Below are 26,980 nucleotides of genomic sequence, written 5' to 3'. Positions count from 1 at the left end.
CCTTGAATGCACAGGCTATCTAAGGAACACAAGGTTGATTTTTAACGGGCCACTCCCATTAGAGGTGTCACGCTTTGCGCCAAAGTCACTTGGTACCACCAAGCTTGAACCCAAATTTGCAGATCCTCGTTAATGTGTGTTCCGATTTTTTTTCATAAAAAAACACTTGGATGAATTAGATACACACGATTTACCACAGATATAATAAATTTTTGAGGCATTTATAGGTCGGGCATTGTATATGGCGTTCTATAGTTAGCGGTTTCTGACGCTTAAAGCTTAGATATGTGTAACTATGTACATATATCCACCCTGTGTAACAGCGGTTTGAGTGAGTGAAGGTAGAAATTTTAAGCCTAGAAAGGGTAATCGAGAATTTTTTTTGGCTGGGCCCCCCCCAGGACCCAATCCTGGCTACGCCGCTGTAGGCAGCCTAACCTAGTGAGCAGGGTTTAGCACCTCTATTTTCTGGTACTCGATCAAACATGTTGCTTACAAATGGAATGACTACTTTATATGCGAATACATATATGTCGTAGAAAATAATAAAGCTATGTATGCGAAATTAATTAGTTTTAACTAATTACACATTTTGTACCAAATTTATTTCTATTTTCAATCTGAAAGAAAAAGGCCCCTCCAAACTTTGTAAACCTTAAAGATAACGATTTATAAAAGCAATGTAATTGTCCCTGTAAAAAGCATGCGAGTATGCGAGCATGCGAACTGGTATCAAAATGCTCATAAAAATGCGTGGAAAAAGATAAAGTTTTCACACAAAATCTAAACCTAGATACAACAGAGCTCTAACAGGAAGACGTGTCACATGACGACGTATCACAGGAACTTGCGCCATAGGAGGACGTGTCACCGGAGGACGTGACATTGGATGACGTACCAGAGTTCCCTTGAGCAAAAACGACAGGACTAAAAAAAGTAGTTCGCTTCTTTGGGCCTGCAGGTCTCGAGACGCCTCTGGCCTGTCTAACACCTTCGTCAAGACTTCGCCAAAGGGCGACTACAATGAAATTAGAGTTTTTAAATAAATTCCCAATTTAACATCTTTATGAAGATATTTTGTACCTGCAACAAACACCATTAACCCGATCGTGAGAACGACCAGCAGCAGTAAAATGTCAAGACTGTCCATTTTAACTTCCTGATAATTTTCAAATCTAATTCTACCCTTTCCTGTTCCGTTTAAATGAGTAAAAACTGGTGGTGGAAAACAGGTGATGCTCAAACCTAAGCTTCTCACGTGAACGTCTCTTCAATAACTTGCCTCCATTTGCATAATTCATGTAAGCTTTATGTATTTATATATGTATGTATGCGCAAATAAACATCTGGTTTTTTCAGACGAGTTTGTTCACACGAGTTTCGTTATAACTAACTATTATGTACGGATTTAAAAAAATTTAAATAAATCTCGTGACAACTTGTGCCCAGTCATATTTTTTTCCAGAAGTGACACTGTCATGTAAAATAGGAAGTAATGCATGGTCATCATTTCGTGTCAGGTTTATTACGAAATACTTAAACGTTTGAAATGATTTTTTTAGCACCGTTTGTCATCCAATTCTTGTGCTTATATGTAAATACAAAATATAAACATAACAATGCTTAAGTGTATCGCCAGACTATTTTTTATTGTTGCATATGCGCATAGCGTCGAATTTCGCTGAAGTTTTATCCTCATTAACTAAGGCAGCCATACGCACGTTCAGATTTATTTATAGATGCGAAAATGTCCCGGTTTCGATGAAGGGGTCAGTTTTTTTTAATTGAAAACACCTATCTCACCCCAAATTGTTATTAAGTGTTTGAACAAGAAGGTTTTGCATTGTGCGAATGTATATACTGTCGAATTTTTATAGCCGGTCACCTCATGTCCATATTTTGACGCATTCGCGTCAAAATTCGAGAAGCATAGAATTTGTTCAACATGGAAAGCCCGTATCGCCGAAAATCGGCATAGTGAGATTTATGCAAATGAGGGCCAAGCCTAAGTACGAAGATATGTAGTACATACTTAATTTCCTAGTTTCTCCTCAAAATATGCACATTTTGGGAAAGAGGATGTCTCAAAAATTTTACAAATTTAATGTTTTAATGCCAGTTCTGTATTTTAAAACAATGCTAAAACCGATATTTTTTTAGATTTAAATTTTCCTTAATGAATTTTTTAATGTCATGTAAGTAATTCTGCGCAAAAAATTGTTGAATTTTTGAAATCAGGTTAAAGTTAGAAAAGTTAAAGCGTTTTAAAAAATCCGGATTTTGGCTGAAATTTTTTAAAAATTCCGCCACGGGCGTAAACATGCCCATTCAGAAGAACGAAAAAATACGGGTCCACTTATGTGAGATTTGGGATCCGCCCACTGGAAGGGGAAATCTCTAAATACTGTGCACTGGACGGTGACTTTTAAATATGACCTATTGCCCTGACTGACCGTACGTATGAGCAACTCAATAAACAAACGAGAACATAATGATTTAAATATGTCACAAAATATCGAATCTTTACTATTTCGAATTAATAGGAATTTAGACATTATTCACATACAAGCCAATTTCACACCTTGATTCACAGGTTGCTACTTCTGGAATGAGTTGGAAAAGGAACAGCCCAGTTTGATAAGTAAAAAATGAGAAAGGTGACACGTCCTCCACCACGTGACGTGGTCCACGTCAAACTATACATACCAATAGAGGGCTCTTTGTACCCCGTTCACAATACATATACCAATTTTGAGAATTGACACTTATTTTTGAGCGTGAACAATTTAAAATTAGTCCGGTGGATATCGGCGGTAACCACCTCATACCATCTCACTGGCAACTTTAGTTTGTCGAGAACACATTCAGTAATAAATGAACGATAAATGGTAAAGAAAGCTAGACAAGTGTACATATGTACATAGAGATTGCTTCAAGGTTGGCTTTGTCCACAATCTTACCGGGTTACGGTAGGTCAGGTATGTACCACATATTTCGCAACCTCAGACTCGTTAACAACGAACTACATTAATATGTACATACATAGGTAGATATTGTGGTTGTGTGAAGTTGCTCTGACCTCGAAGTGGCGATACAAGTTTATTGGTTTACGTAAATATGTAGATGTCTACGTGTGTAGTTAATTGCATAACTTGTTATTTTATTTACGCGAAAACACACCCATCCTCGCGTAGTACAAATGACTCCAGTGTGTACCTGGATAGGTGTACATTTCTTGGGAAAGATTGCTTCACGGATAAGCTCTTGTATACTTGTACCTTGTTCCGAAGCTTTGTTGTGCAGCGAGAGGAAAACCCTCTGAAACATAATGTTGCACTGTAAATAATCTGGTAATAAACATTACCGAAATGCACAAATATACTTATGCCTCTACAAAGGTGGTAATGATAGGTTGTACCGTGTGGTAATGGCTTGGTACATAATAAAGTTTTACCATCATGGTAAAGAATTTTTACTACCTGGTAAAACATTATTACCAAATTTATTACCAAGAAATCATTGCCTGCGTGACTTTACCGGATTATTAAGAGTGTACCGTTATCAAACGCACATGCATAAGTCTGAATTCTTTAGTAAATAAATTATACCAAATCAAAGGTTCACACACTCTTACAAATCTAGTATTAAAATAATACCAGACGGTATTCATGTAAACATGACTCTACCGATGTGGTGTTGGTAATTAATACAGTGTAGTATTAAAGTTATACCATTTCAGCAGCAAATTATTACGGACCGGTATGTACATACACATAATTTTAATACTAACAAGGGAACCTTAAGTACTGTCACCTCTCGATTTCCTTCCAAATAGCCTTAATCGACAGATAATTTAGTGAAACTAAAAGTTATAGAGCATGAGGTGCAAAATCGCGTTTTCGCGAATTATTTGACTATAGCTAACGGAAAATGGCCAAACCTGCCATTTGCCCCAAGCTTTTAACATTAAATTTTGCTTTTTATAGAAACTTAAAAATTGTTATGTATGTCATAAGTATATGAGCGAATAAAGGAAAAGCTAATTTGTTGAACAATTAAAACATGCAAACATTGAAAAAAATTCTACACACTGAATAATTGAATCAAAAATTGCACACACTTGACATCAGTTTTTGCAACTTGCAAAAATGAATACCGCAAATAATTTCGAAAAATACGTAAAAATAGACTAGCATTGATTATTTAACTTATTTTCATAAAAAATTGCGATGTTCAGTTTTTGCAAATTTTTGCAAATTTTTTGCAACAAGAAAAATATATTTTGTATGGGTTAAACTGATAAATTTTGTTGAGTTTAAAGAAACGAAGAAATTCCAATTTGCGAAATTTTTCAGATTTTCGCAATTTGCAAAAAAAATGCAAATCTTTGCATCATTTTTTGCATGTTCGTGATCGGGCTGAAATTACGCGGATAGGTACAAATATAATTTATTAACATTCAATAAAGTTCATTTCATCATTCGATAGCCTGGTGGCTATGCTACAGGCATGGGGCAAATGGCAGGTTTTGGTGCAGCTATAGCCAAATAACTCGCGAAAAAGCGATTTTGCACCGCATGTTCTATAACAAAGTTTTAGTTTCACTAAATTATCTGTCGATTAAGGCTATTTGGAAGGAAATCGAGAGGTGACAGTACTTAATATTCCCTTGTAAGCTGGATCAACTTTTATCCCAAGAATTGATACCTACATACAAGTAGTGCTCGGCACTAGACGAGACGAGACGAGATAGCCTTGTCTCGTCTCGTCTCGAAAGTGACTCGAGACGAAGTAATCGAGACGAGACGAGATGACGATTTTGTCATCTCGTCTCGTCTCGAATCTCGTCTCGACATTCATCCATGTTTTTCAAAATATCTTTTGTATTCTTCAGATAATTACAAAATACAAATACACAAACTGCAAATATTTAGAATATTAATAATTGGCCTTCTATTCCTTATATAGTAAACTACATACTATCCTCGCATTTAGGCGTGTCACCTCATTTGCATAAATCTCTATAGCCCATTTTCGGCGATACGGGCTTTCCATGTTGAGTAAACTCTATGACTCTCACGAATGCGTTAAAATATGCAAATGAGGTTACAGAGCCGAGTACGCGGACAGTAGTTTACACAAAAAAATAAATGATAAATCTTAATCGTAAGCTAGTAACGGGACGACAAAATTTTACGACGCTTCCATTGAGTCAGTTCAGGTCAATTTTCGTTAGTACGTAAACACGTAAACTTACTAACCTTACCAGCTTTTGACAAAACGTACCAATATCTCTTGTATGTGATTTTTACCCAGATAAGTCAAATTTTTGGTTCATAAGATGATCTTCGCAGGCTTATGAACGTGGTTACGAGCTTACGAAGGCTAACATGAAATACCTGAATGACTCGTAACCGTCATAACCGTCATAACCGTCACACGTCATATGACGTGTCTTTTACGTAAAAATAAGGATATTTGCAGATTGGTTAAAGTTTTGATCATAATTATTCCTTTTATCTATTGTCTCTAAAAAAATTTTGAAGGATACTGCATTTCCCAAAGCTGCTCGCTCCTTGCAGAAGATTAGAGGACGGAGAATTTGCTGCTAAATTTCTAAATTTTTGATGTATCGAGACGTCTCGTCTCGACCGTGATTTGTCGAGACGAGATGGCGTTGGTCTCGTCTCGATCTCGTCTCGTCCCGAAATCTTTCGAGACGAAAAAGTTGGTCTCGACTCGTCTCGTATCTCGTCTCGTCTCGAAATTTTCGAGATTGTCTCGTCTCGCGCCGAGCACTACATACAAGACTATACAAGATTTCTAAGAGTGTACAAAATAAATGCATACATATGTAGGTATCATTGTTACTGAATTGTGTTCAGTCTTCGGTTTGGCTTGGACAGGGGAGAAGCATATTACGCAATTGTGCATACATACGTATTCGAAGTCACGTAGGTATGAAAATTTAAAGACTTTGTCAGTTATAACTTAAACAAACCTGGGACAATCCAGATTAGGCATTGGTAATCCGGATTAGGATTAGTCAATCCCTAATTCATAATTCAGGGTTTAAAAATAACGAAAATAATCCACCAATCCCGAAACTAAAGTTTTTTAAATCAATCTCCAATCCAACACAAAATTTATCCACTAAAATTTAGTGGATAAAAAATTAATCCACATTTGAATTAGTATTAAATCTTGGAGTACATATGTGAAACTTAATCCCCCGGGTTTTACGGTTTGGGAACGGCTATATATTACGTAATCATTTTAGTGGTTGGGAGTTTTAGGTCTTACTATCTTTCCCATGCTAAAATTTCCTATCCCTTAATGTTTACGTTGCGTGGGTAAATTTTGTTGAGAGATTTGCGTTACACTAGGGTAAAATAGAAATGTGATAAAAAGTCGATTTTTGCGTTACATAATTTATGAACGTCCAGAGATCTTGAAAACACCCACCCATCCAACGTATACATTAAGGGGTACGGAATTTTAACATGGGAAAGATAAGAACGCCTAAACCACCTACCCATTATAATGATGCCGTAATATATGGACGTTCCCTTAATGCTTAGGATACATTCATACCCCACACACGGACGGACGGAGGGAGGCCCAAGTTTAAACAGAAATTTTGAAACAAAAAACATGGACCTGATTCTAAGCACGGTTGAAGACCTGTAAATAAATTATAAATGCACTCTAAATAAAAATGTGTAATATATGTATCCCCCCTCCCCTCGGACAGGTTCGTCACGGTCAGCGTCCCTCTTTACGACACTATAATCCCAATCCTTCGTAAAATCCGGTTCTTCATCCTACTCCCGTTTACCCCGATTTTAAAACTCATTACGGACCATGCCTTCGCCCAGATCGGGGTTAAGATCGACTCCGACATGAAATCACACCCGGACATGGTCATCCTGGATAACCGATTCTACGCAAGGTTATGGTCCGATCAGGTGTTCGGTTTGGAAGAAATGTACGTCGAGGAGTGGTGGAAGACGGAAAATATCGAACTTTTGTATGACAAGATTATGACCGTTTTTGACAAGTATCGGTGGTTTTTAAAGCTCCATATCGCCCACTGGGAGGGGAGGTTTCGATGGGGCTGGTTGAACACGGGGCGGGCCGGGCATAACTTCAAAGCGGCGGAGGAATATGAACTACGCGAGAGTCGTTTTTAGTCCGATCTCAAATTACTCCAATGCTAAAAACTTATCAATTTTTGTAGTAAAACTAAATCCTGCTCCAGCTTCTGCAACTGAGAAAGCGGGACAAAGTCTATATGCGTTATATCCAAATTATACCAAAGTATGAAGGACGATTTGGGTATAACGCATCTGGACTTTGTTCCATCTTTGCCCTACTTTTTCAGTTAGCAGCAGCCAGCGCAGGATTTAGTTTCACTCCAACATTTCGCAAAGTTTTTAGCATTGGACTGATTTGAGAACGGGGATCTATGTGAACTACATATCTGTGCGCTGGCATACATACCTGTGCAATTTTATTAATTCGATTGTTTAAACCGGTTTGCTTACTTATCTATTTAGCTGTCGAGTACTTCAAACTGCTCACCGACAAGGAGCACATACAACACTCTTGCGGCTACTATGCCAACGGGGCGTCCACCTATTCCGCCGCCCACGTCGAGAAGCTCAAACTGATCGCGTCGAAACTTGAGCTGAAAGCGGGAATGACACTGCTCGATGTCGGCTGTGGGTTTGGCGGTCTTGCCAAATTCATGGCGGACCGATACGGCGTCACCGCCGAAGGGGTCACGATTTGCGAGTCGATGTCAAAGGTGGCCCAGAATCACTACATTGGGAGCAAAGTCACTATTAAGCATCAACATTGGCGGGAAATGGAGGGGAAATTTGACCGCATTACGATCATTGAAATGTTGGAACACGTTGGGAAACAGAATTATGATGAGTTCTTTAGAAAAATCGAATCCCTACTGAAACCTGGTGAGTGGGAAAAAGTTAATATGTTGTTTTACCTCACTCTTACAAATATATCGTTACAACGCGTGTAACTAAGGGGCGAAAGTAGTGTGGAATAAGTACCTCCAAATCAGTATCAAATTGTTTATGCCCTTGGAAAATCTGTGTAAAACCTTCAGGTGAGCTTTGAGGTCGATATACAGGGTGGTTTAAATGTCAGATTACAATGGAAAATTTTTCAATTGGAAAAATTCGTAAATTTCCATTAGTTACGGATTTGGATTGAGATTTTTATTAATTTTTATCAAAACCTATGGAACACTAATGGAGATTTGCGAATTTTACCCATTGAAAAATTTTCCATTGTAAACTGACATTTAAACCACCCTGTATACGTCATCATTGAATTCCGGGACATATTCCCTGTTTGATTGATACACATATGCAACTTTAGCTTTAAATGACATTTCGTGACCCTTTTGACCTTGAAGTATGTGTATGTATGATATACAGTGTCCTGTCCCCTTGAAGTTAGGAGTTTAGGACCTAAACTTTAGGTTAGGTAACTCTCAAAATTCTCTTTCTATTCTTTCAAAAGTTATGGGACCACAACGGACAGACAGACGGACGGACATAACAATCTTATAAAGGGCTTACACCACTGAATACTGCACCAGGGCTTCTTCGCCCGTACGCCACAGATTAGGTGCAAACCCATAGTTAAAATTCGCGTCCCAATGTTTTTCTTTCCAGGTGGTCGGGTTCTTCTCCAACATTACGCCGTGGACCCGGGTACTCCGCACTTTACCGAGTTTGGCTGTAAATATCAATTCGGTCAGGTGTACTTCCCCGATTTTGCTGAGTTCGTGTCCCCTTGTTCCCGCTACTTCCGGATCGCCAACGTTCAGGACTTTTCCTTGGACGCGGAACGATGCGCGCACCACTTTATCGACATGATACAAGATAATTGGGCAGAGTTGGAGGCCTTGGTGGGACTCAAGGTTGTAAGGGCTCTTCGAGCAACGTATGCCGAAGCCCTTGCCACTGTTAAAGCCAGGGCCGTCATGATCTACCAGACCGTCCTGGTGAGAAAGGATGATCGGACCAGGGTACCGGTGCAGTAAGAGAAATCGGTTAAGACGTTAAAAAAATCGTGGTACAAAATGTGGAAAGAATTACAATTTCGAAATTTAAATACAATTAATAAAATTACTTATTGTTTTTTTAATTTAGAAAAATTATGAAATTAAAAATACTAGAAAGAATCCACCACGACTCCTCCTGACTTTAGCAATTATTTTTTTGAAAAAAGACTTGAATAAAGGTTCCATTGTAAAATTTCCCATTTTTTAGGACGTTATTTATTTTTATTGAGTGCAAAAAAAGTCTCTCAAAAATACAAATTTCTCTTATTGCAAAAAACCTGTAATGTTGCAAATAACAATTTTGCAATGTAACAAATATGTAATAACGTGTACACGATTTTATAAGTAAGTTCTTCATGTCTTCAATTATGTAACAAATCACTCCTCAGAACGCTTACGTTTTGTATGTAACGATTATCTGGAAATATGCATAAATAAGTTAAAGTCCTTATTTAAATTTCCATAATATGATTAAAAACAACCTTTAAATTTCCGCTTGCCGAATCTCTCGCGTTCTGAAAAACATCCAATAATCGTTTATAGAATGCTAATTTTTCCTCTTTGTTCCGCACATCTTCAACCGCAATTTCCACGTTCTTGACCGAATTGGCAATCAGAATTCTATTTTCTGCCGAGGGAAGAAACGCCACGTGCAATTCGTTTGTGGAGACATGCAAACTTTCCAAACTCGGGAAACAAACGTTATAATCAAGTCGTATCCAGTTGTTTCCTGTCACGAGTTTATCGCGAAACTCAATATTTTCAAAAGTTGTGGGGTGACAGATCCGGAAACTTTTGAGGGCTGGAAAAACTGGGACTCCCCATTTCAATTTTTCACACCCATCCGGCCAGGATATGTCGATGGCGAGTTTTTCTAAAGTGGGGGAATGTTTCTCGAGCAATTTGTGCAGCATAAATGGCAGTCTGTTCAAGTAGGGATCATAAGCATCAAAAGAAACCTGATGGAAGACAAGTTTCTTTAAAGAGCTAGGAATTTTAGCGATATATTTTAGCCCCTTGGCGTCCAATTGTCCCGTCAATTCCAAGGACTTAAGTGATCTGATTGACATGATTAAGAAAAATTAGGTCATATTTTCAGCCAGATTATGGTTCATGTGGGAAAGGGGCCAGACATAAAGCATGTGACTGATTTTTGGGAAATTGTGAACCCCTACCATCACCGGTGTGAGCTATTGGATCCATGGTATAATTAACATGGGCAGGATAGGATACCTTAACCTCCCCCCTCAAATCGTTCACATCATTTCCGTACAGTCCTCTGCTTAGCCAAATGTTACATTTCGTCACGCCTCAGAGATAAATACGTTTGAAAATTTGAAACCTTTGATAAATTTTCAAAAATTTTGATAGAATTAACAAATGACAATTACTTATTTAAATCATGTTTTAATAATAATAATTATGTCAGATCACCTCTGAGATTTCTAAGTGACTTCTTATTTTAGATAGACCACAGGTCGAGGATCAACAAATATTACGAAACTACTTACCCAGGAAAATTCGACAAGAATCCCATCTTTCCAATTTCATATAGCTGATTACAATTAGTTTTGAGATATTCCAACTTTGGAAACGCTTCCGTAATCATTTGGCCTATTCTTTCCAGAAGGAGACCATCATTCTCTCTCCGATCCCAGATATCCCATAGAATTAGTTCCCATAATTCAGGGAAAGTGGTGCCTCTCAGGAAAGGGAAATAATCCATATCGTGTCTCCATTCAAACCTTAATTTCTCCAGAGTCAGGGCCGAATTCAGTACAATTTTGTCACACAAATCTTTCTGCCACTGTTCGGCTTTATACACCTGGACAAAAATGGACTTAAGAAATCCCACCGGGGGAAAGATTTTGAGGCCCACTGGTGGGAGGGTGTATTCCAGTTGGTTTAGAATCTCCAGGTGGACATTGACCTGACAGAATTGCATTTTTTGGACGATACCGTCCCACATTTTAAAGGGATCCGTATCCCGATCATTTTCCGGATAAAGTCGAATTTTTATAGTTGTCCTCCCCTTTAAAGTATGCGTAGCATTGTAATTCCATGATTTACAGACTAGTCGACACCGTTTTATGTCCTTGGTTGCAAGGAATTTGCAAAGATGAGGAATTACCTGGGAAGTGAGAATATACATGTAAATGGCAAAGTAAAAAGTACAGTTACGAATTTCAATTTCAGATTTTTTGAGGTTGAAAAAACTTCGTGTTACATCTGGAATTAGATCAGGTCCACAATGCGTACAGGCCTCTGTGCTATTTTCTTCGTCAGAGTAACATATTGCAAGTCCCTCCTGCAAAAACTAATAATGCACATACCTTAGGTACTCTATTTATATATGTATAGCCGGTTATAAGGACCGACTACAATCACAACCCTGGTATAATTTGTGACCCGGCTCTTTTTCTCCCTAATATATGTATGTCAGTTAAGAACATGCATTAGACGAATGTCGTAAATTACGACTCGTAATTAGATAACACGCTTATCAATTTTTTAAAAATTGGGCTCAAGACCCGGCCATCAATAGTGTATCGACGGTATATAAACAATGTACTAATTTTCGAGAAGAACACGATATGTATGTACATATGTAGATATGTACTCGTCTTACTTCAGATTTCTCCTTCCACATGATTACGATAAAAGACACGTAATTTTAATGGCGTAATTTTTTATTGTATATTGAAATTTAATTCGTGTTTTGGGAAAAAAATACAGAAAGGAAGAGATGAAATACACAAATATTTATGCATACACATGTAATGACGACCAAATCATATGGGATGAATTGTGCAGAGCTGATGTGGGTATGACGACGTACATACGTATGAACTTAATTACCTACATACATATGTATGTATGTATGTATTGAGTTATTGCAGCTGCCTGAACACCACCACAACTTTGTCGCCTATACATACATATATAAATATGCCTCATGCGCTCTTTAATTATTCATGAAACGAAAAATCTGAACTTGTTGAGCATACTCGATCCTACACTCTAAAAATATTAATAACCCTAACCTAATTAAGGTATTAATAATATTGCGTATTTCGCCTCTGCGGTAGGATTAGGTATTACCATCAGCAGTAGTATGGTAACGCTTTATTACCATTTCTTCCACCATGTAGTTACCACATTGTGGTATGAAACAGGCTGCTACACGTTTTCAGATGAGGTTGACAAGAAAGACTACAACCACCGTTTCAAATTTTTTGTTGGTCGGCGTTGATACTAGGGTTGCCGCGGGTAACGGGTCGGGTACCCGTTACCCGCATACCCGCACGATTCTTGCGGGTACCCGTTATCTGCGGGTAGCAAGAACTACCCGCACGGGTAACGGGTAGTTCAGTTTTTATTTAATTTTCGACGTAAATCAGTTCACAAAGAAAGTTAGCAGCAACTTAGGAGGAGAGACCCTCTACATGCCCCTCTCAGATCTCGATGCCTTTTGCATATGTAGTAGCCCAGGGTGAGTGAAGGATAACCCTAGAGTGGTTTGATGCCATGACCACATTTGCGCCCGCCACACCCCCTCAAAGGTGTGAAAACCACAAAAACTGTCAACGTCAAAAATCCGCCAAAAATCCAATTTTGCTCGGATTTTCATAAAATTTACATTTCTGTGATCCCAGATACTTGTGTGATCATATCCAGTAGCAATCTCAACCTTTTTAAAATTTCCGAAATTTTAGGACATTCCACTGCTCATGAATTATTCGAAAATTTGCAAAATTTCAAAAAAGTTGAGATTGCTACTGCATATGATCACACAAGTATATGGGATCACAAAAATGTAAATTTTATGAAACTCCGAGCAAAATTAGATTTTTGGTGACAGTTGAAGTACATGAAAACAGGGCTTTTTTCGTGTTTTTTACACCTTTGAGTGGGTGTGGCGGGCGCAAATAGGGCCATGGCATCAAACCACTTGAGGGTTTTTGTAGACTCATAGGGTACTCCAACATATCTAAAGGGCATCGAGATCTGAGAGGGGCATGTAGAGGGTCTCTCCTCCTTAGTCCATTTACCTATAAAAGTGACAAGTTATTATTTATCCATTTTAAAATTTGCTATTTGCCATTTGCCAGCTACTGGCGTTTATAGCGAGCGTGTTTATTCTGAGGTCACAGAAGCCTACGTCAGCCTCAAATGCTTATAACATCCCGAAAATGCTGAGAAATTATTGTTTCTCAAGCATAATTAGCCTAAAATATCAATACTAATTTGTCCTGTATTAGTGTCTATTTACGTTATACTGAAGAGATTTTAATTTGTGCTTTGAAGGTGAAAACCTCAATCCGACTGAAAGCAAAAATTTTATTCGTAGACAATTTTTTATTGAGAACTTTATTGAAATCAAAGTTTAAAAAATCAAACTAAAAATTTAACCTTTTTTCAAGCTACACGAAGATTGTCTAGCGAGAATATCAAAAAGTAAAGCCAAAAGTTTGGAATCGCGTGATACTTTCCGTTGAATGTCCACTTTAAAGAAAAACATTGGAGCCAAAGTTCAATTTTTAAGTAAATGATCTGCATCTTTTGCCTCCACTGGGCGAAGACCATGGTTGATGGTGGACTTTGAACTCTCCCCTCCCATAGTTTTCTTTAAAGGGAATGTAACGGAAAGATCAGTGATAATTCATAAGTTTTGGCTTAATTTTTTTTTTATATAATTCGCTAAGAAATCCTGGTATAGCTTGAAAAAGGTTCCATTGTAAGCCAAAAAGTCTGGTTTGAGAATCATCAGATGATATCTAGCGAATTATGGCATTCGTAACATGCACAGCATTATCTCAAACTATTGAACATCCCAAATTAGCAAATAATTCATTAAATTTAATTAATTCTGAAGGTTGGTTAGTGTTTAAATTAATTCTCATAATTCTCATAGCGGGTAACGGGTACCCGCACGGGTACCCGTGCGGGTACGGGTAGTTGTGCTGCGGGTAGCGGGTCGGGTAACGGGTAGTGTTTTCGCTACCCGCGGCAACCCTAGTTGATACCTAGGTCATAGCGGGGAGTATGAAAATCTTCGGACACATAGATCCACGAATTGATTTTATTCCCGAAATCTTTCGCCACAATGCTGAGGATATGATGATGATGCTGATGCTGCTGGAAGAAAAAGCTACAAAAATTGAGGGAGAAATATATATATCATGATGTTCCCCGTGATGTTCATCAAAGATTTAAAAAAGTGGTCACTTTATTACAAGACAACTATGTAGCTAAAACTAAGCATTCAACGTGTTAATTAAAAGCATAATGTATTGCTTTTGTACAAATCTGCATGGGCACAGTCCATGCAGTTCGTGGAAGAGATGGAAGTGCTTCAACGTAATTTCTGACGAGCGACATCCTGCAAAGAGGACAAAGGAAAGCAAGTACATATGTGGCTGGCTTTAATGATACTGCTGGGATAATCCTTGCTGGCGATAAAAAGGGAGATCTCCAGTAACAAATGCTTTGTTGATGTTTTGTTAGCACCAAGTAAAACTTGGTGAAAGAAAAGTGCTGCAAATAATATGCTAGATGTGCCAAATAATGGATGAAATCTGATGGTATATTAGCGGCACATCATCCACTCATAAGCAATACCATTTTTTATAACGGGTGCAGTTCTCTCGTTTTTCCATCGTCTGCCTCTTCATTTTTGTTGAGTGCCTGCCTCCTGCTAAAGTTACTCATTATGGCAATTAGATATATGTACACGTATATGACTCTTTATCACATCAAGTACAATTATTTTAAGAACGCACCAACTTGGCAAACTGGCCTCTAAATTCATGATTAATATTAAAAATTAGTTCAACATACATAATTTGTAAGATAATTTAGAAAGATTCCACCAAATTTAGACGGTTTTAGGTCAAAAGCGTAATTATTTAAATTAACAAAAAATTCGAACATTTTGACCTTTATCTTGAAAGGAATTGGAATGCCTCCAGTATTACTGATGATTCATGCTAAACAGTGATGGAGCACTATTTATACATATGTATAGGCCCCGTTTTAGGTACAGGCAACCGCCTAGGGCGCAAGATTTTTGGGGGCGCCGGCAGGAGCCCCTGTACACTAGATAAAACCAACTTTGTGGAATTTATAATTTGTCGTGGAAGAGAGCATATAAAAAACTGAGTTTCACTGAAATCTATAGCACAAAATTCTTGTTGTAAGTATTATTCACAACTTTTTGCTCGAAAATCCGGCCAGATAAACTAGCAATTTCTTTGTAACACTCACAATGCAGAAGTGTTAGGTGGTTCTGGTTATCTCCGATTTTAACCGGGCCAATTTTCAATTGTTCACGTGTTCACGTTTAAAAATACCTAAACATGCCGACTTGTCTTGAGTTCTATTGTTTTCGCCTTTGGCAGAATTTTGAAACCAATTTTAAGCTAAAACTTTGATTTTTTCAACCGCGTTAACGCTTCGAATCTAACGTGAGTTAAAATGTTAAGCAAAATTTTTGCTCTGAATTACTGCTCTGAATTTAAAAAAATTCATTTGTTTTTACTTTTAATATAAAAAATTGACATTTTTAATCTATGAAGATTAAAAAATACTCGTAGTATGAAAATTTAAAATTTTGGAAGTTTTGAAAAATTGTTTTTATAATTTCGGGGAATAAATTCTGAACAAAAATCGCTTGATTTTTTAAACCGGGTAAAATTTAAAAAAATTATCGCATTTTGAAAAATCCAGATTTGGGGGTGAAAATTTATTTTAATCCTGCGTTATATTCTTAAATAGCTACTTTCTGAGCATACACAATTTAAAATTCGTCCAATTAAACTCCTGTGTTAATATGATTTAATTTTTAATAAAAAATCTTAATGACTGCCATAATATTAAATGATTTTTTTCAGCGATTAAAAATATTCAATTACATTTACTTAAAAATGCTAATTTGTGGTAGTGCAATTCTTGTTAGTGTAAAATGCAAATTTGTGTAGGATTAAATATATAGTATGGTGTGGCAAAGTGCATAGGAGCGCCGACAGTGCGAGTGGGGGCGCAATTATGGTTTTGCCTAGGGCGCCAAATTGCCTAGAACGGGGCCTGCACATGTAATACTGAATTATACTTAATATAGCATATTATAAAAATTAGAGATCGAGAGATTGTTCTCCAATTACACTCATTAAATACACTTAAATACCTTGTTCGTGGGATAAACATTTTTTCTCCAACAGTTATTCAAAATTTAGCAAACTTTCAACCTAAACAGCCCATTTATCATGATAATTTGCAGATACATATATTTTAGCTCAATATTTCATGTTTCTATTTAAACTACGCTAATAACCTAAGCTACCCAAAAATTTAGAACTTCGAAAAAGGCAAACAGTCCACCCCGAGCATTGATGACATATGTACGTTTGTACGTACCGTTTAGTTAACAAAATCGATACTGCTGACACGCATCTACGAAATTCAGAATGACAGCTCGCCAAAAATCAGAAATAAGCGAAATATTTGGAATTTTTCAAATCTATTCGGAAATTATGGAGAGACACATTCTGTTTGGCAAGTGTCCTTTCTACCTGTACAGCAAGGACAATAGACCCCACCTAAACTTGAAGATCTTATCGTATTACAAATTTTGGATTAAAATATGCATTTTTGTCACACTCTTTGCCGCTCCTCTTACCTTAATTATACTGCGCTTCTTTAACAATAATTTGAACTTGTTTGGCTGCTTTGACGATAACGTACCGATTAACGTGTTCAGCTTATACTTCTCCGGCGCTATACTAATTTTAGGAATCTGGTTTATATTTCTACCGCTTATGAATTTATGGGAAGGGCTGGTCAGTCAGGAAATTCATCGGACATTTTCAATGTTTCAACGACTATCGCAAGGTATGCAAGAACTTACGCGCATTTGAAGACTGACCTAGTCTGTAGTCTCTCGGCCCTATAACCTGGCACCCTAGGGTATAATTTTTAAATAACTGAATTTTTAACAATCAAAGCTTATGGTAGAGAGTCTCTTGTTTAAAAGATCAACCCATAGCCTAATTTATGTATGACACGTTATTTTTACGTTCACGATAAAATTTTGAAAATTTAAAAATACTGGGCGCGTTGATGTAGAACTGATTGATTGTGTGCCCCATGTAACAAGGTTTCCGACGTTGGAATTTCTATACGAGGTAAAATTACTGTTCAATAAAATTTATGCCGGCCAGCTTTCATATAGAATCTTAGTTTGTCCCAAGGGAAAAAATGGAGTGGACATAAGCACACGGATAAACCGGATCGGAGCAATATTATTCAAAATATACGTGAAACTCCCCATCTTTCTCACCTTGGTCGGCCTCTACTTCAATCTGGATCCATTGTATTATTACACATTGGATATGTCTTTGGCACTTATTGCGAAGCATAGACGGTTAGGTGACGCGAAGAACCCTGTGTTCAGTGGGTGGTGCTGGATCTATGTATGTATAATTAAATTTTCTGGCGTTATGACTGGTCGAAATATTTAAGTGTGTGGAAATTCCAGTGGCGAAAGAAACTCGGGCGAAGGATGATTCATATCTGGGGATCCACTATTCCCCGAATTAGTGTTATGGTGGTTCTGTGAACTAACTGGTATGCCACCAATAATATTTCCAATGGAGTTACGCTGGAAATTACTTCCGTACGGCGAACTGTGAAACGCGTGAGTACAAGAAACAAAATATTTAGAAAATTTGACCCGAATTACACTAAAACTAAATTAAAGAATCTAAGCATAAGTAGGCGAGCAGTTTTAATCCTGGGTTTAGTTGGAAACCATAGATTTACATAATTACATACATCTTAAACAACTTGTTGAAATCCAAGAAATATATTCAACGAAATGTCACAACAAAATACTGTAATTCACCACGTGGCGGTACATGCGGGACTTTTAAAACCCTTGCAGTAATCATGCTTTCATTTGTAGAAACCTACATAATACGATTGCACATCGACTCATAAAAATTATACGGGTACAAATATAATTTCACATTTTTCCTAACACACAAAAAATTAAAACTATGATAGCCTCTTACTTATTAAGTAATGACCCTTCAAAAACATGGGCACTTTAGATTATTTGAATTACTCACCACCCGCCATAAATGATAAATGGCATAGCTCCTGAATACCAACGCGGTCTCCGTTTTGTTTCCAAATCTGGGATGAAATTTGTCTCAATCTGGGCTTCAGATACCTACAAATTTATTTCTTTATTTGTGTGTTAACGATAATTAATTTAATTTAATTCAGATCGTAGTTCGTACTAAACTTTTGGGCACACTTTGAAAAGATGTAAGCCTTCCGGGCTCCAACGTGCCATCTGTGGAAAGCAATTTATAAATTTATTACCAACAATTGGTCAGAGAGACACCGGTTAATTTTGTCTATGCATATTCTTAGTTTTCGAAACCTTTAAAGGAAGGCGATGAATATGATCTGGATCCAAATTCCACGGCCTGTGTCCCATCTCCAACAGGATTTCTGGTATGAAGTGGATTCGCGAGACTGTTTGAGACCAGGGCCCCATTTCACCACACCCTAGTCTGCACTCCAGATTCCGCACTCCGCACTTTACAAAATTTATAGAGTGCAGAGTGGGAGCGTTTCACAGTGGCGACCTACTCCGCGAACTTTCGCTCCACAAAAATGAAAGTTTGCGGAGTGAAAATGCGGAGTTCATTGCCCCAAAGTTCAGAAGTTGTTAATTTTCTCAATGTTACGCTTCATCCTCTACTTCTCACACGACTTACACCTTCATAAATTTATTGTTTTCTTTTCGTGATCGTTCAATCAAGTGATATGGTAAGTTAATTTAATTACACAAAATATAGGATTAAATATATTCCATCATTTATTTATCATAGGCTCCCAGAGTTGCAAAATCTCATAAACTGCCTCTGTTGAACATGATCAAACAGAAGAAGTCGATACTTTTTGGAAACTTCTCTAGTGATCTCGACAATAAAGCAAAAACTAATGCATGGAACGAGGTACTTTTAAAAGCAAAGTCGCTACAAATTGTCTCGGCCGAAAGAAACTATGCGTTCGTTCGTGACAAAGTTTACGGCGCATGGAAAACTAGAACTTTAGTGAGTAAAACCATCTTAATTATCCATCATTTTAGCAATCTGTTGCGTAATGTTGACAATTTATTTTGTATTGCAAAGCTATGGAGCGTTATAATAGACTAGTAGATATAAAGGTATAATTGTTTTAGGAGAAGCGAGATAATAAAACCAAGACTGGAAAAGGAGGCGGACGCGAAAAGGTTTTAGACGACATGGATTTTTTAATACTCGACATTATTGGAAAGGATTCTGTCGCCTTCGACGGTTTGAATGTTGGCGAGAGTGGAGCGCCGGCAAATTTAGAGCAAGATCCTGACATCCCTATCGATACTGAAATTCTTAGCGAGCATGCAGACATTCCTTCGACACACTCATCCACTTCAAACAGGCCCAATAAACGACCGCATTTGAGCCAAAACTAATTAAATCAAAGAGAGGAAACGGCCAAAAAATTAAGCTACAAAACCAATTACTTGAAATTACGGTATACAAAACGAAACTGGAATGTTTGAAAATCGAGAGAGAACTTAGTCTTCCTAAGTCTATGCACACCGAGACCCTCTTCAGTGATAATTAATTTGTATTCTTGCTTTTAATGTTGAAACCCGTTTTTAATTATATTTAATTGTTTTGAAATTTTCAAATAATTTCAAGTTGAAATGTTTTAAAATTATTTTAAAATGTGTTTTTCTAGTTTTGTACAAAATTTATTAATTTGTGGTTAAACAATTAAACGTTATTTACTATCCAAATTATTTTGTATATATTTGACTATATACATAAACATCTTGAATAGATAACATTTTTAAAATATGATTACTGTTGAAATGCTGGAATCAATAACGAAAGTAGTTAACTAGTTGCTGCTGACGAGCGACGCCACTTGGTTCGTACGGAAGTTGTAGATCGGGGTTTCTGTCAATTGGGGGGAGTTCGTTGGGAAGTATGTATTCAAAGTCGTCTCGTGACGCGATATTATGAAACGTCATACATGCCATTACTACTTTTGCTGCCATTACAGGTTGAAGACGCATCATATTTAGGCACGGAAATCTCTCCTTTACTATACCAATTGCACATTCCACGATCCTTCTAGTCCCCTTATGACACCGATTATAGCGAATTTCGGCGATGTCGTTAGTTGCGTCGAGCATTGGTGTCATGAGCCAACTCTTAAGTGGATACCCAGAGTCACCTTAAAATTACACAGTTTCCTTCAAATCAAGACGTTTTAATTTTAATTGACACGAGTTATTTTCTGTTACCCAAAATCACGGCATCGGCGAATGGACGCCAACCACCGTCAAATCTGTCACAAACATTCTATCGGCGGAGGACTCTAGCGTCATGTGTTGAACCCGGGCAGCGGCTGGAGATAAAGTAGAACGAATAGTCGGGGCCACATATAACCATACAATTTAGCGAATGATTCCCGTGCCGATCTACAAATTGTTCTTCGTTTATGTTGGGCGAATCAATTTTGATTAGTGTGCCATCCACACAGCCTGCCACAGAAGGGAAGCCCCCAATCCTTAAAAATTCTTGGGCAATGTCGTCCGTATTATCCGGCCAATGCACTATATCTTGAAACATGATTTCAATTGTTGAGTCCACAACACGTCTAACAATTCTGCATACCGTTGACTTTCCAATTCCATGCATGTCAGCAACACAATGGTAAGGGCTGCCACAACCTAACCAGTGAAGTGCAACGAGTAGTTGCTGCCGTGGAGTTAAGGCCATATTTTTTTCTGAATTTATGAGATTCTGTCCAATTTTCTCTACAATAAACTCAGCTTCTGCTCGCCGAAGTCGGAACTTTTCTCTAAATTGAAAATCACTGATGAAGCGTTCATCAAAATTTACCCTTGGACGATAAACCCTTGGTTGAGGGTTGTTCTCTTCATTATCCGAGAAATATAACTCGTTGATATCCATTCTGGTACAAATGGTACATAATCAGTAAACGTGAAGTATAAACACCACAAAGATGAAGACGGACTTACTTCTGTAGATGGTGACAAAATTTTCAGTGGCTGAGATAACACTCCAAATTAAGCTTTGTTTTATGATGCACTTTTTTCCACAGGACAAATTAACAACTACGAATTTTACAACTCATTTAATTGGGGTAATAATTTGAACAAATACGGCTAAAATCGTCTGCACTTAATTTATGTTGATAAAAATCATAAAGAGAAACACAAAAAAGCCAGTTGTAGAGTGTCCGATCACTTTGCAAAAAAATATGTAGAGTGCAGAGTTTCGAGCGATGACCTTTCGCGGAGTAAAATTTGGTGAAACGGGGAAGGTCAAATTTCACTCCGCACTCCCCAAGATTTGACTCCACAATCTGGACTCCGCACTTCACAAAATTCTGCTTTTGTGAAACGCTCCACCCCACAAATCCACAATTTTTTTTGTGGAGTATGGAGTGCGGAGCGCTGGTGAAATAGGGCCCAGGGCCCTATTTCACCAAGATGACCTCTGCACTCCGCACTCTTCACTCTGCACTCTCTAGAGTTGCAGAGTGCAAATGCGGAGCGTTTCTCGGGGGCAATGACCTTTGCACTTTTCACTCCTCAAAAACTTGAACTTTGCAATTACTCCGTAATCTTTTCGTTCTCATCATATTGGTTACTATCCATCGTCTAAACTTCAAGTTAATTTGTACTATAAAAAATTGTTAAAATCATCTGAAATTAAATATCAACAATGGTAAGTCAATTATTAATAACAGCTCACATTTACTTGTATTATTGTAAGTATTTATGCCTTTATCTTTGAACTTAAGACGCCAAGAATTCCAGCAGTAAAGAAAATTGCTTTACTTAACTTCATTAAGGAGAAGAAGGCTGTGTTATTCGGGAACTTTTCAAGTGATTTAGAAAACCGAAATAAGTTGGAAACTTGGAACGATGTCCTTTTGAAAGCGAAGTCATTGGAAATAAGGAGCAACGAAAGAAAGTTTGACTTTGTTCGCGATAAAGTGTTCGGAGTCTGGAAATCTAGGGCGTTGGTAAATTTTTCTAATTTAAAATGCCAACACTTTTATACTTAATCAGAATTTTTCATAATAGAAAAAGAGGGACAACAAACGGAAAACAGGAACTGGGGGAGGAAAAGAGAATGTTCTCGATGATGTGGACCACTTGATACTTCAGATAATTGGGACCGAATCAGTCGTGATTGATGGGTTACCAATAGGAGAAAGTGGTGAACCGGAACTGAATGTGGAAGACGCGCACCACGAGGATGTCTTGGAATCCACGCCAAATTCCGATGGGCCTTCTAGTCGTTTGCCGAAAAGACCACACCGTAGTAAAGCGAAGCTCTCTGCTGACGAAGAAGAGCTAAAAAGAAAAAAGTTGCAAACCACACTAATGGAGGTGACAATTTATAAAACCCGTTTAGAGGCTTATCAGCTAGAGAAAACTTTAAGTCTTCCACTTTCTGAATATACAAAAGTTTTATTTGATGAATAATTGTATCTTTTTAAGTTAGGTTGTATACAAACATTGGGCTATTTAAAGCTACTTATAATTTTTGTAAAAACCTTTTCTTACATGAATAAGTATATTTCTGCTAATATAATTTTTTATCAAACATTTAGCGTCTAAAATATCGAAGGAATTCTTGTTGTCGTTCATTCCCATTTCTTTCGGCTGGAAAATTTTCAACGTTAGGCATGTTGTCATCATTTATTTCGAGATCAACTAAAAAATCATCCCGTGATGCAATGTTGTGGGAGGTGATACACGTCATGACCACTTTTGCTGCAACAATTGGGCGCAATCGCATATAATTAAGACAGGGGAATCGCTCCTTTACAATTCCGTAGGCGCACTCGACTAATCTTCTTGTCCCTTTGTGTGCCCTATTGTACCGAATTGTCTCCGGGATATTGTTCGCCTCTACAATGGGGGGCATTAGCCAACTTTTGAGTGGGTATGCCGAGTCCCCTAGTAAATATTCAATTTAATAAACACGAATATATTTTAGCATGTGCTGAAAACTAACCAAGTATCACAGCCCCAGGGAAAGGACGCCATCCATTTGTAAACCTATCAGTCACGCTAGATCGTCTTAGAACACGAGCATCGTGGACAGAGCCGGGCCAGCGACACGAGACAAAATAAAACGAATGGTCCGGTCCACATATACCCATTAGATTTAGAGAATGGTTTCCGTTTCGATCGACATATTGTTCCTCATTAACGGGAGGCGAATCGATTTTGATTAGGCTCCCATCAATGCATCCACAAACAGACGGAAATCCCCCAATGCGCAAAAATTCTGGCGCAATAGCACTCGTGTCGTCCGGCCATCTTACTACATCCTGTAAAAAATGATTTACTGTCACAGTCACCACTCGATCGACCACACGACAAACGGTAGACTTCGAGACACCGTGCATATCTCCAAGTCCGTGGTAGGGTTCGCCATTTCCCATCCAATGAAGTGCAAGTAGTATTTGTTCTCTGGGATTCAACGACATATTCTTGTCCGATGCTGGGAGAAATGCACCGATTCGTTGCAGGACAAGTTCGACTTCTGACCTGCGTAAGCGGAATTTCTCTTTAAATTGGAAATCGTGGAATGATCCAAAATTGATTCTTGGTTTGTAAATTTTCTGCCCTCGCACGACTCCAACTAGAGATGTGCATAGGGCAGGGTATACCCTAAAAAAACCCTACCCTGCCCTACCCTATAGGGCTTTGGGCGGGCGGGCTTTTATTACCCTGAATTTTTAAGGGTAGGGTAGGGTAGGGCTTTTTAAAGTAGGGCATAGGGACGGGCGGGCTTTTTTGTATGTACACCAATATGCCGTAGGGCAGGGTAGGGCTTTTCTGCTTTACAATAACGCAGTCAACCATCGAGCAGGCCATTAGAAATGAGACGCGGGACAATCTTGTCATCTTTCTGCTGTATTAATTCACTTGTGTTACAAGTACTTAAAATTGATTATACTATGGAGATTGACTACTCCATGTTGACATTTGTTACTGGTGTGGCGACACAAAATTTCGAAAGTTGCAAAAAGACTCAAAATTTCGTGCGTCACATTCCATAGATATAAGAATTGTTGAACCACAGGAGTACGAGAGCCAAGAACTTCATTTTTGTCCGGTGGAAACGTAACGAAATTACCTTTGATTTACAAAATTACTAGACCATTTTTAAAGTTTTAATGTCATTATAATTTTTTTCAATCATCATAATTGCGAACTTAATATATTGATATTATTAGTTGCTTTAAACGATTTACATAAACAATTATGAATAGGGCCTGGGCCCGAAGCCCTTTAGGGTAGGGTAGGGCTTTTATTGATTAAGAAAATCTAGGGTAGGGCTAGGGCGGGCTTTATTTTTCCAGGGTAGGGCAGGCCCGGGTTTCAATTTTACCCTACCCTATAGGGTAGGGTAGGGCAGGGCTGGGCCAAGTAGGGTATAGGGTAGGGCGGATAATGAAAAATGCCTGCCCTGCACATCTCTAACTCCAACCACGTTATCCTCATCATCGCCAATCAAATTCAATAAATCCATCCTAAATTTTATGGAATTTTAATACAATACCAACGAAATATATTATTCATTAAAATTTACTTACTCGTCTTTCACACAAGAAAAGTTGAATTTGCAGATTTAAAATTAGTATATTTGCCACAAGTCATAAATGTTAATAATTTATCAGTGAAACTAACTATGTTGTGCGTAAATCTTCAATTAATTTGATGATTATTATTAAAAATTTTGTTACGTAAAAAATGTACGTATTTACTTGCGAGAATTATTTAGTGCAAAGTGATCGGTCACTTTGCAGAGAATTGTGAAGAGTGCAGAGAAAACTAAAAACAACTATGAAGAGTGAGTGCCCATGAAACAAGGCAGTTCAACTTTCACTCCGCAAACGGAAAAATCTTTCTCCGCACTTTTCACTCCGCACTCCCGAAAGTGATCGCCCTATGAAACGCTCCGCAATCGAAATTTTCAAAAATTTGCAGAGTGCGGTGTGCGGAGTCGCTGGTGAAATGGGGCCCAGAATTGCAAACAGGAATGGCTAAAAATTGGAATAATTTTCATCGTAGCAATTCTTGTAAAAAATATAATCTATGCAACATAAACTAAAATAAGCACATATTTCCTTGTATGATATAAAAAAGTCTAAATTTACACGTTGATAGTCTTCTAAAAATCTACATACAGACTCGTACACTCTTAAAAATCTCGGTATACTTGGGCAGGTATTGATATCTGCACATGTACATATAAAATTTGCAACTGCTTCTTACTAAAACTATACTGGTTCGCAAAAATTTGCCTACACCATACATATACGTAAATACCAGTTTTATTTGTTACGAAAATTTTGAAAAAATTTGTATAATTTTTAAAAATTTACCAGTTCAACTAATCCTCGTTTAGTAAACATGACTCTATGTACAAGGTTTAAAAATCAATCCAACCAGGCGACTACTTCTTGCCAACTAAATGAACATTAAATCTTGCACTGTAAAAATTAAGTCGTCGTAGTTTAAGGTACTTTTGACACGATTACGAATTCAAGTTTTAGAATGGAGAACCGATCAACACAAGGCGTTAGGAATTTGTTGATTGAAATATAAATACTCACGACATCATTACATATTAACGGTGTCTTCTACTCATAACTTACGTTGGGGTATTACGTAGGGGATATGCAATGCATTAAACATTACATGATTACTTTAGTATGACACCCAATGCGAATTGCCAAAATTATATGTATTTTCACACACAAATCTTATACAAACAGAGCTGTCCAGACGAAAGCTGGACGTTGAGGTTGGAAAATGCACCAGCGACTAAATAAATTGTCAGACCCTCAAATAATAGAGCTCGACAGACTAGGCTTAAACACATTTACAAACGAGTTTCATTCATACATTATCTGTCGATGGCATGTTTCTTAAACTTTTTAAATAAATTTAATCAGCAATTGTCCTTAAATTGTTGTAAATAATTCGTGATGCTTTAAACATGTTTTTTGCAAATGCAAAAATGTGGAAGGTTAACAAAAATGCAGAAGGTGAACAAAGATGTGCAAAATTTGTAAAATTTAGCCACTTTAAAAATTCCTCCTTTAGTGGGCATGACTTTGCAAAGCTTAAAAATTAACCTCACCAGGCGACTGTTGCTTGCCAACTGAATCAGTTATAAATATTTAAAGATGAAAATTACGCCGTAGTTTAAGGTACCTTTGACGCGATTAAGAATTCAAGTTTTTGAATGACAAGTAACTAGTCTCATAACTGACTTGGAATCTTCTTAATTAAAAAACAAATCGTTACGACGACGACACAGTTACACATTAATGGTGTCTTCCTTTCGTACTGTGCATACATATATATATATAGTTAAATATATCAAATATGCATGTTAATTAAATACATTAGGGTAACACAATATTTGGCACAGATCTGACATTAATTTTATTTTAGTTTTCAGATAAATACAGCTTGTATGTATGTAGGTTAACTCATATGCGTAGGTTAAGTTTTTTTCACAGATTAGAAAACAATGAGAGTTCATTTTCAAAGAAATTTGTTTATTATGATAGTGGCAAATGATTTAGCATTTTAGATATTCTGTTTGCGTCTGCATTTACGGTGCCATTGATTTCGGAGCTTGAACTGATCGCCGAAGATAACGACGTACCAAATATTTGTCAATAAAGATATGAACTTTGATCCACATAGACATGTTAGAAATCTGGTACAGTCATGCAGGTATCGAT

The 26,980-nt window shown here is 37.5% G+C and overlaps 4 protein-coding genes across 11 annotated transcripts; 1 reads left to right on the top strand and 3 right to left on the bottom strand.

Moving 5' to 3' along the window:
• Positions 1-5,881: 5,881 nt before the first annotated feature.
• LOC110854660 (cyclopropane-fatty-acyl-phospholipid synthase) lies at positions 5,882-9,295 on the top strand. 4 transcript variants are annotated; one of them, XM_022103126.2, is made up of 5 exons: positions 5,882-5,958; positions 6,582-6,686; positions 6,755-6,988; positions 7,080-7,976; positions 8,706-9,295. In XM_022103126.2, exons 4-5 carry the CDS (start codon positions 7,703-7,705, stop codon positions 9,074-9,076), a joined length of 645 nt encoding a protein of 214 aa, XP_021958818.1. In that variant the 5' UTR covers positions 5,882-5,958; positions 6,582-6,686; positions 6,755-6,988; positions 7,080-7,702; the 3' UTR covers positions 9,077-9,295. The 4 variants fall into 4 exon arrangements, with proteins under 4 accessions (XP_021958818.1, XP_035711112.1, XP_035711111.1 ...); XM_035855219.1 differs by having other exon boundaries at positions 5,898-5,954; positions 6,755-7,976; XM_035855218.1 differs by lacking the exon at positions 5,882-5,958 and adding an exon at positions 5,991-6,244 and having other exon boundaries at positions 6,755-7,976.
• A 187-nt stretch (positions 9,296-9,482) lies between these two features.
• On the bottom strand, positions 9,483-11,887 carry LOC110854659. Of its 5 annotated transcripts, none has more exons than XR_004835633.1 (5): positions 11,727-11,887; positions 11,325-11,414; positions 10,532-11,228; positions 9,580-10,439; positions 9,483-9,515 (listed from the first exon to the last, which is right to left on the bottom strand). XR_004835633.1 is itself a non-coding variant. In XM_022103124.2 (5 exons), exons 1-5 carry the CDS (start codon positions 11,745-11,747, stop codon positions 9,492-9,494), a joined length of 1,332 nt encoding a protein of 443 aa, XP_021958816.1. In that variant the 5' UTR covers positions 11,748-11,887; the 3' UTR covers positions 9,483-9,491. The 5 variants fall into 5 exon arrangements, 4 of the variants coding, with proteins under 4 accessions (XP_021958816.1, XP_021958817.1, XP_035711108.1 ...); XM_022103124.2 differs by having other exon boundaries at positions 9,580-10,156; positions 10,609-11,228; XM_022103125.2 differs by having other exon boundaries at positions 9,580-10,156; positions 10,609-11,228; positions 11,325-11,405; positions 11,727-11,884.
• An 8,639-nt stretch (positions 11,888-20,526) lies between these two features.
• Positions 20,527-21,593, bottom strand: LOC110854752 (putative nuclease HARBI1). The gene has a single exon (XM_035855429.1). The coding sequence runs from the start codon at positions 21,139-21,141 to the stop codon at positions 20,527-20,529; it is 615 nt and encodes a 204-aa protein (XP_035711322.1). The 5' UTR covers positions 21,142-21,593.
• A 1,063-nt stretch (positions 21,594-22,656) lies between these two features.
• On the bottom strand, positions 22,657-23,804 carry LOC110854751 (putative nuclease HARBI1). The gene is made up of 2 exons (XM_022103198.2): positions 23,224-23,804; positions 22,657-23,165 (listed from the first exon to the last, which is right to left on the bottom strand). The coding sequence occupies exons 1-2, from the start codon at positions 23,699-23,701 to the stop codon at positions 22,813-22,815; spliced, it is 831 nt and encodes a 276-aa protein (XP_021958890.1). The 5' UTR covers positions 23,702-23,804; the 3' UTR covers positions 22,657-22,812.
• Between the last annotated feature and the right edge of the window lie 3,176 nt (positions 23,805-26,980).

Source organism: Folsomia candida, unplaced genomic scaffold (genome assembly GCF_002217175.1).
Source record: "Folsomia candida strain VU population unplaced genomic scaffold, ASM221717v1 Fcan01_Sc010, whole genome shotgun sequence".
In the NCBI taxonomy this organism is placed as follows: Eukaryota; Metazoa; Arthropoda; class Collembola; order Entomobryomorpha; family Isotomidae; genus Folsomia; species Folsomia candida.
This window is presented reverse-complemented; position numbering and strand designations above follow the sequence as displayed.

Excerpts from the sequence above, each read along its gene's own strand:
- LOC110854660 (XM_022103126.2), top strand. The coding sequence starts at position 7,703 with ATGACACTGCTCGATGTCGGCTGTGGGTTTGGCGGTCTTGCCAAATTC. Across the intron at positions 7,977-8,705 it reads CGAATCCCTACTGAAACCTG|GTGGTCGGGTTCTTCTCCAA; the intron begins GTGAGTGGGAAA and ends TTTTCTTTCCAG.
- LOC110854659 (XM_035855215.1), bottom strand. The coding sequence starts at position 11,747 with ATGTGGAAGGAGAAATCTGAA. Across the intron at positions 11,415-11,726 it reads TGTGGAAGGAGAAATCTGAA|TTTTTGCAGGAGGGACTTGC; the intron begins GTAAGACGAGTA and ends GTGCATTATTAG. Across the intron at positions 10,157-10,608 it reads TTCTTGTCGAATTTTCCTGG|ATCACTTAAGTCCTTGGAAT; the intron begins GTAAGTAGTTTC and ends CATGTCAATCAG.
- LOC110854752 (XM_035855429.1), bottom strand. The coding sequence starts at position 21,141 with ATGGATATCAACGAGTTATATTTCTCGGATAATGAAGAGAACAACCCT.
- LOC110854751 (XM_022103198.2), bottom strand. The coding sequence starts at position 23,701 with ATGTCGTTGAATCCCAGAGAACAAATACTACTTGCACTTCATTGGATG. Across the intron at positions 23,166-23,223 it reads CCCTGGGGCTGTGATACTTG|GGGACTCGGCATACCCACTC; the intron begins GTTAGTTTTCAG and ends AATATTTACTAG.